The sequence below is a fragment of the Meleagris gallopavo genome, chromosome 4, assembly GCF_000146605.3.
Source record: "Meleagris gallopavo isolate NT-WF06-2002-E0010 breed Aviagen turkey brand Nicholas breeding stock chromosome 4, Turkey_5.1, whole genome shotgun sequence".
NCBI classification, from domain to species: Eukaryota; Metazoa; Chordata; class Aves; order Galliformes; family Phasianidae; genus Meleagris; species Meleagris gallopavo.
In genome coordinates this window covers 60,681,606-60,690,717 of record NC_015014.2, presented here as the reverse complement: position 1 = coordinate 60,690,717, position 9,112 = coordinate 60,681,606, and the positions used below count along the sequence as shown (strand labels likewise).

Below are 9,112 nucleotides of genomic sequence, written 5' to 3'. Positions count from 1 at the left end.
GCTTTCCCCCTCCCCTTTCCCCTCTCCCCGTTTTTCTCCTCCTTCCCTCCCCGCGCCCCGTTTGCATGCATTGTCTGTCTCCCAAGATGGTTTGTGAGACCAAGATCGTGGCGGAAGACCATGACTCAATCCCGGGAGCCAAAAAAGACACCATCATTGTTTCTTCCTCCCAAATGTGGCCCACCCTCTCGGGCTCTCCCTCCTCCCCCCCTGCTCCCCTCGGTACCCCTAAAGAAGAACCCAAACGCGACAACGTCTACATCCGCGAATTCCACCCCTCCGAACAGGAGGTGGTGCGCCGCATTTTCTACGAAGGTATCATGGAGCGGATCCCCAACACGGCTTTCAGGGGGTTAAAGCAGCAGCCCCTCACCCAGCTGCTCTACGCGCTGATGGCGGGTGAGTAGCGGCTCCGCTCGGTGTCCCCGCGGGGATGCGCGGAGCCGGGAGCGCCGCAGCCACGCGGAGCCGCAGCGATGCGGAGAGCGCAGCGCATCGCGGCGGAGGGAGAGGGGGGTGGTTTGCGCTGCGCGGGTTTGATGGGCGGTGAGGGGCTCCCCGCGGAGGTTGCGCGTCCTTGCGGTTATTCCGTGCTGGGGGTTGAGGTGGGGGGGGTGGGGGTGGGATGGGAGCGGTGCGCGCATCGCAGCGCGCAGCTCCGCAGCGCGCAGCCCTGCGCAGCGCGTACTGCCGTTGCTTGGAGACGGCCGGGCCCTTCCATCTCCGAGTGTGTGTGTTGGGGGTGTGGGGGGTGTCACCTCCCGGGGGTTGCAATCTCAAAATAATCCCTGCAAGGTGCTCCCACCTCCCGCAAATAACCACGCGGGCCCCTTTTGAAACCCCCCTTTAAATAATAATCTGTGCCCAAGCCCCCCTTCCTGAAAGTAATGATGTGAACTCCTCTTCTGTGTGAATAATAATGTAATAATGCATGTCCCCCTCTGTGAAAACGCACCCTCCACCCCAAGGCTGGGTTCTCAAGCCATTGGTAGTTGCAGGTGACCGCTCAAACTCTGTATTGGAGAGGGACCCCTGGCAGTAGTGGGGTGCTGGAAAACGACTACTAAAGGGTCCCTCCTCCAGGAGCCCCCTAGGCCTTGCGTGGACCTTCAACCCCAAGGCAGTGCCCCTCCCCAGCAGCCAGTGCTTCCCAGGATGGAAATAGTATTGCCGCAGTGCCAAACACATGGCTGCAGAGTGCCGTGCCTGCAGCACAGCCCCCCCACCCCCAACTGACAACGGGGTGCAGGGGGTCCCCCAGCAGCCCTTCTCCCCCCCGGCACTGCGGGAACACTGAGCTGCACTGTCACTTAGCACCACTTAGGGAAGATTGCACCATTCTCATGTATGAGCTGCAAATGTCTGTTTTGCTCTGTGTTCTTTTTAATTTTATTTTTTTTAATGAGTTTGTATTCTGAAATCAACACTAAATTCTCTTTTCTGACAGGTGTCGTTTATTTCTCTTCCTTATCTCCATAGTAATGTGCTTTGTTGTGACCAAGTCCTTCCTGCTGACCTGCTGCTTGCCCATCTTTCTGATGGGCATGAGGTACTACTTCAGCAGAAAAGTTATCCTCCACTATCTCGATTGCGCGCTGCATACGGACATGTCTGATATCGAGCAATATTACATGAAACCGCCAGGTGAGTGCGAGTGCCCAGGGCTGCCTTCCCCCCAGTGGGGACTGTGGCTGCCCCATGCTGCTGGCACCTTGTCCTCTTTGCAGCAGCACTGAGCACAGCTCTAAAGTTGCCAGAATGCAGCTTTTAGGACGTGCCAAGCACAAATCCGTCCTCTTTTTTTTGTGTGTCCGTGTCCCTAAGATGTTTAGTCATCCACATCTGCAGGCAGGCACTGGGGGCCATGCTCTCCACGCTCAGTGGAGGTGCAGGGAGCTGGGTGCACCCCATGTTCCCTGAGCTGGGGAGTTTCTTTGCCCCCTGTGTGTATCAGGGAGTGTGGGGGATTGGTGAAAGCACATGTTTTGTCGTATTATTCTAGAAGAACCTTCCTTAATGCAAGTGTTTTGGAAGAGGCATAGATCAGGTACGTAAAGGGATGTTGCCGATGTTTGACATATGCTTTCATCTGCTTGTTACACAAGTGCATGTAATTGAAATCATAACATCTAATGTTTAACTGTTCAGCTGAAAATAGCTCCTACATGGTTAATAACAATAAAAAATGTCCTACATGATTAATAATAATAAAAAGAAGTCCCTTTGCAATTTGTTGGGGAGAACGTGCCATTCCCATTCTGTAGGTGTGCATCCATGCTGAGAGCCTAAGCTGGGGGCTCTGTGGGCTGCCAGGGGCTGTTACTGGGGTTGGAGGTTTGCACTGTGGTTGTACCGTGCTCATGGGGAGCGAGCAGGGTGAAGTGTGCCATTAATCATTGCTCTCTCAGGGTACCACTCATTGGTTTCTCCATGTGATGTTTTTCACTGCATCACTGCTGTCCCCAGTGTGGCAGACCTCTTCCTAGGGATCTCCTCAGTGGTAATAAAAGCCAGAAACTTTTGTTCTCCTCACTGCTAGTATTGCATCCATCTAAAATGATGCTTACCTTGTAATAAAAGTCTCAAAATGCCTTAACAGCATTTCCTTTGGATGTTGCATCCTATTGTAGTGTCCATCTACATGAGTTATATTTAATTTCCAGTGCCTGTTTTCATGACAGCAAAACGATGTGTAACTTGTATGTGTCCTTAAAGAGCTCAATATTCACTTAAGCTGTTGTCACAAAAATAAATGGGCTGTGGCTTAACCTTTCCAAGTCTGTGCAGTGAGGTCCAACAATGCACGGTGCTGAAGAAGGAGAGCTGCAGGAGAGCAGGAGCAGCGAGTGTGAGCTTTGTAGGTGTCTGAGCTGCATCTGTCCTTGCAGCCTGAGATGTGCACAGCCACAGTTTGGGGTGTGCTTACACTGGTGTTTGTAGAAGGGATTCAAATGAAGAGTTGGAAGTGCCCCCACTTGCGTAGGGTCAGCAGCATTGCGTTGACAACATGCCTTCCAGTCATCAACATTGCTGCTTCTTGATACCTAACAGGGCTGATTTGAATTTCAGAGGAATGTGTGGGCTTTAATTTTTGACAGAGTTTAATCATGTGTAATTAGGCTTCTGCCATGCTGTAAAAAGCAGATTTATGGGACTGCTGGTGCTTGTGAAGGGTGCCCCATGGTAGTAGCGTGAAGCAAGTTGGAGTCATAATTCGGTAAAGGCTGAGAAGAGGCTGCCAGGACTGCTCCATCCATGTCAGTGCCTGTCCATGTGCTCTGAAGCTACATGGTGCAACCTGCGTGAAGCACCAACCTGGCATTCTGATTGTTTATCCCCAAAATGCAGCAGTCAGATTTCTGCCCTAAAAGACAGAAGTGTAAATACAGATGTCTCCAAAAGCTCTGAGCTTCTTGCCTTTCTGGCACTGATTTCACTGTCTATTGAAAGACACTAAGAACAGGCAGTGTTGTGCCACATCAGCTCCCAATCCCTTCGCAGAGGGTTGGAATGACAATAGAACAACTTCCAGCCCCAGGTTTTTCTCTTACTGTGATAGCTGACGAGTTAGCACTCAGACATGAATTATTACAACAGGAACAAGAAGGGCTTCTCCTTGCGAGCAGTGCCTGTTGTTCTAACTTAGGTTAATGAAAGCTTCCTCAGTTGAGTATTACAGAAGAATCATACACTGTCCTGAGTTGGAACAGACCCTTAAGAATAATTGAATCCAACTCTTAATGCTGGAACAAGGGCCCAGTGAGGCTGTAGTACTCAGAGCTGGGTTAGATGAGACAGAGCGAACAGCCTGGTGCTACTTCAGGCGGAACGGGCAGACAGAGGTAGAACTGGGATGTGGTCTTGAGGTCTTGGATCGCAGTGTTGGTTTTGGCTTTACTGAGGTATTGCTCTCGGCATCTGTGCCACAAAGAGCTGCTTGTGGTATCCAGGCCAGAGTTATTTTGTGCAGAGCATCCACAGCAAACTGCCCTCTGCTCAGGGGGAGGAAATGGGTTGCTCCTGGTGGTTCTGCCAAAGCATCTGTGTGATCTAATCTGTAGGTCAGCTTAAGAGCAAAGGCCAAAACAACAGTGTGTAGTAGGATATTGGGAGCACCATGCTTCATGATTAGTGTTACTTGCATTAAAGTATTTTTTTTCTTCTGCAGTTTTCTGACCCACCCAAGTTAGTTATTGTCTTGAATTTCTCCCACTGGGTTTTGTATGAACTTAAAAACATGTGCTGACAGCAATTTTGCTGAAGTACACAAGCCAAAATTTAAATATGTTTGCTCTTGTCCTCTTACACTTGCACCAAGGACCTGGCAGAATGTTTGGACCAGAGTTTAACTCTAAGCCCAAAGGCAGTAGATTGACTTGAAATTGGTGTTGACTTCAAAGGAATTGTTGGTGTTGAGTTCTGTACTGGATTGGGATCTTAAAACAGAAGACTGAATAGCCCAACCTTCCCCAGCTCTTTGTTAGCTTGCATTTCTCATTTTAAAGTAGCACTTATTGGAATTTATCTTTTTTGCATAAACTCTAAAAAAAAGGCAGTGGGGTAGGTTTTAAAAAAAAAAAAAAAGGAAGGAATTGGATATGGGCTTAATTGTCAACCAGAGTAACTTGGGTTCTAGTAAACAACAAAAAAAAGAAATTAATTTTAAATAGAGCCCCGCCTCCTGCATTTCTCTACGCAAATAAGGGGAGCACAGCTGGAGCTTCTTTTATTGTCTGATGATTTTGACAACTAATCAGTTTTACAGCATCTCTTCAAGCTTCTGTCACGGTGGTTCTGTGTATGTTTGTAACAGTTTGTGTTTTGGGAAGATTCTTGGGAGTTTGAGGTCTCTGTTGGAGGGCTGATGGAAACCAGAACTCCTCGCTTTCGGTGCGAACCCACTGCTCTCCTGAATGAGCAGAGCTTGGGTAGATGAGCCAGCATGTTTTTCTGGGGTGGTTTCAGCCCTTATCTCTTGCAGCCCTTCTGCTGGGTGCCTCTGCGGAGGGATGTGTGAATGTGTGTGTGGTGGCAGTGCAAAGATCTCCTTGTTGCAGGAGCTGACCTTTGTTGGTGGTGTTTGTGCAGAACCCAAGCAGGAGGAGCAGAGAGCATGAACAGGTGACCTCGAGAGCTATGGCTGCCAGACCTGATGGAGGGCTGAGGACATCTGCCTTGCATAAGGCAGAAGGTGAAGCTGAAGGGATTGCTGCAGGAGATGTCAGGTTGCATTAAACACGCCAGTCTGGTGGCTGTGATTTTTGGCATCGATTACTCTGTGGTGGTGTGAGCAGGGCTGGAGGGAACAGTTCTGCTGTCTTGAGTGAATCCCTATTTTGGGCTTTCCCCCCAGCAAATTGGGTTCAGGGAGTCAGCCAGCTCAATGGGCATGTCAGAGAGGGCCCTGGGTACATTGAAATGGAGAAGTGGTGTGCCTCTGTTCATCTAGTCCAGGCTGGTGGTGAACAGAGCATTTCTGTTTCCATTGTCCCCAGGTAAATGATGAACAGATTAATCCTGAATGACCACATTTGACTTCCCTGAAAGAAGAATGGCTTATGAGAATTCAGTTTGGGCTGCTCTTGGGTGATACGTTCAGGTTGGATATCAGGAAAAATTTATTCTCTGAAAGAGTGGTAATGCATTGGAACAGAGTGTCCAGGGAGGTAGTGGAGTCAGTGTCCCTGGAGGTGCTCAAGAAGAGGGTAGAGGTGGCACTGAGGGACATGGTTAAGTGGGCATGGTGGGACATGGTTAAGTGGGCATGGGTGGGGATGGTTGATGGTTGGACTAGGTGATCTTAGTGGTCTTTTCCAACCTTAATGGTTCTGTCGTCTCTCAGCTGAACCCACATGAGGTATGTCTTGTTCTTGGCAGAGACCTTGTTTGTGTCCTTACCTCAAGATTCCAATTGAGGTAGGGGCAGAGATGATTTGTGAGGAGGTGACAAATCCTGTAGTTTCTTTCCAGGCATTTTCACCTTTGGTGGAATGTTTGGGTGAGGAGCAGCAGGTATTTTAGTTGTTCTCTTGGACTGGGCCTGCTCATTGGGTTTACATGCTGGAGAAACAGAACTGACACCAGATGGGTTGAACCCAGGAGCATGTGAGGAGATGAGCATTGTGAAATGACGCAGTTCTGAATCTAGGGGAGTATTGGTAGTATGAATCTCCTTTGGCTGGAGCTTCTTCACCAGCCATGATACCTATTGCCTGGGTGTGCATCACAATGGCAGGCCACCATTTTGGGGTGCTGAGCTGGTGTGGGAATCATGAGGAGAATATAGGAACCACCTTGAGAAGAGCCCTTGCTCTGGGAGCTGTAGTTCTCTGCCTTACAAGGCAGAGGTTGCTCCCCATGGTGGGACAACAGCCTGGGCAAGAAGATGGAGGCAGGCCCCAGATGGCTGCTCTCCATGGTGGGGATGGGGGCCTGGGACTGGGTATTGGAGTACACCCCCAGGCACAGAGCCCGACCCTGCAGCCCAGTTCTTCCACATTCTGGGGTAAGGCAAACAGCTGAACTGCCAGATAAGCAGGGGGGACGCTGCCCACTGATAACATTGTTTTGAAAGAATAGAGCAGCTCAAGCTTTGCAAAGCCAGGGCTTAGTTACCTGACGCCAGGATAGGGCTCAGGGCTGCTGCTTCCCAGAGTAGGAATGTGTTTTCAGAGGGCCTTGCCTTGCTTGCCCATGCCTGAAAGGCAGCTGGAATCTAAGGCATTCCTATCTCCATCATTTCTTGCTGGATTGTACAGCACCCTGACCTCAGGCATATGTCAAACCCCTTCACTGGCTTTTGTGGATTGGGATTTTTAGGGATTTTCTCAGACGTGCTTCTCCTCACGAAGAGCTGGGGAGTGTAGCCTACGGCATGGAGCTGGAGGTAGAAACCCAGGAGAGAGTCTGTGTCCTGAAACACTGTTTCCTAGCTCTGCTCCCAATAGAACCTCCTTCCAGGTAGCTGTAGGGTGCAAGAAAGTCTCTCCTGAGCCTTCCAAGTTGCTTTTTGTGAAACCTGTCTCTTCAGATGTGATTGGTATTCCATCCCACGCTCTCATATCCATCGTCTGCTCCTGTGGCCAGCTGCAGCAGGGACCTACCCTCCAGGATGGGCTGGACGCCTTGCTGTGCCACTTTTCTGGGGCTGAGTGTCCCCAGGGTTTCCTCCATCATGTGACCAAGTGTGGACAAACCCAAGGCTGGCTCTGCTCCATCCCAGCTGGTATCATGGCCGGCCCCAGCCCTGTGCTGATAAGCACTTGGTGGGGTTGAATGAGGGAAAGTGACACCTGAGTCTTCAGAGTTTTTTCCAGTTTTAGGGGTGCTCAGGCAATGCACATCTTATCTTGAAGAGCAATGCTGTAAGCCAAAAGTTTACCATGGAAAAACTGAAGTGGTCTGATCAACAGAGCAGTCTGAGGATTCAGGCTTCTTCAGGGCTATGGTACAAACCCAAATGGGATAAATATACTAATGGAGAAGCCACTGCAGCCTCACTCCCCCTTGTTCCTTTTATTTCTTTATTACTGGAGCAGGAGCACATGTGCAAACCCATTCCTCAACATGCATATCCATGGGACAAAAATAGACCTCGCTTCAGATCCAGCTTTGGCACATTCCCATGTCAAAATGAGATGAAATTACATTTTCTAGTAAATTTTGCAGAGTGCTGTAACCTATATATTTTTCCCTCGCATTAAAAAACTCTCTCTTAAGGTATCCCTAATTGATGTAGCTGTCAGTTCATGCAGCAGCGTTGAGTTTGTAGCCATGCCTGGTTGGGCACGGCGCTGCTGGAAGCAAGCTCTGCATGCAGGTGTTTAAAAACCCCAATATGTGCAAGTGCTTTTAATTAATCTATGACTTGAGAAGTAGTAAGTTGTGCAAATTGCACATCAGCAGTTTATAGGCACAGTTAACTACTCAAGAGCATCAAAAGTGAGCAGTATGGGACTTGTGAGCATGAATAGAGTAGCAACAGAACAATACAATCAGGTATTCTGGTTTTGTCTGGCTTAAAGTAATTTTTTCTGTAATCTCCAGTGTTAGGTAGCTGTGTACAGTTTCCTATGACTGTCTCAGTGAATAAACATAAGGAGGAATACAGAGTTTTCTGTGAGTTCATTTGTGAAGTAATGAATCTCATTTAGGATGCTCAATGGCTCTTCTTCTCTCACTTCCTTCAGAGTGGCTGAGATTTAAAGCAATTACCCAAAGGTGTGTTTCAGCTTAAAGGCTTTCAAAGAGATTTAAACTCAGTCTTTGCATAGGGTGCCTAAGTAGTGGTGAGAGATGGAAAAGTCCAGAGCTTTGAGCTGCTCTGATGCTGAATTTTAGATGTGGAGCATGAGCTGAAAACTTACTACTGTTAGACTAGATGATCTTAAAGGCCTTTTCCAACCTTCATGATGCTATTTCCAAGTACCAGAGGCACTGTTTAGCCTCTTAGGGATTTTAGTAGGGTCTGTGATCCTTGTGAGCACAGCCAGGTGCCCAGATACTTTAGGAGCTATCAGTAGGCTTTGCTCTGTATCTCAAGGTCTCCAAGGTGTAAGTTGTTTTTTTGTTTGTTTGTTTGTTTTAAGAAAAAAATACCAAACAAATAGGTTTTAATGTAAAAGCCTAAATACCTGGCTTGGTTGTCAAAAAGACAGAACCCTCCAAATTTGGGAGTGGATCTCTGAAAATGGGTGCATTTCGTCTTCAGACTTAAATCTTCTTGTCTCCGAGTTGTGAGGCTAGGATTGCCTTTCCCAGCTCTGGGCAGGCTGGAGGTCACTATTAGCTGTTGCCATTGGAGCTGGGGAATTGTGCCTGGGGATGATTGCTGCTATTGATGGGCATGGCAGAGCCCACACCTCATTTTGGTAGTGTGATGCTGAAGATCTCTTAAAAATAACCGCATTTTGTGCTGCTCCCTGCCTTCTAAAGGAGTGACTCTGCCAAGTGTTTTGCTGGTGTGTGGTTCTGCAGCACGCTGGGTGATGCTTGGCCTTTGTTTCTGCATCTGTGAAATGGGGAGCTTCAAAGTGTATTTTTAGGGTTATTTTTATTGTTACCTTTTCACTCCCTTCCCCTCAATGAAGCTGAGGAATCAGTTTTTTTTTCT

The 9,112-nt window shown here is 48.4% G+C and overlaps 1 protein-coding gene across 2 annotated transcripts; it reads left to right on the top strand.

Moving 5' to 3' along the window:
• Positions 1-6: 6 nt before the first annotated feature.
• Positions 7-2,209, top strand: LOC100542220 (N-acetylaspartate synthetase). Of its 2 annotated transcripts, none has more exons than XM_010710450.3 (2): positions 7-399; positions 1,480-2,209. In XM_010710450.3, exons 1-2 carry the CDS (start codon positions 66-68, stop codon positions 1,734-1,736), a joined length of 591 nt encoding a protein of 196 aa, XP_010708752.1. In that variant the 5' UTR covers positions 7-65; the 3' UTR covers positions 1,737-2,209. The 2 variants fall into 2 exon arrangements, with proteins under 2 accessions (XP_010708752.1, XP_010708753.1); XM_010710451.2 differs by having other exon boundaries at positions 1,448-1,535.
• Positions 2,210-9,112: the final 6,903 nt, after the last annotated feature.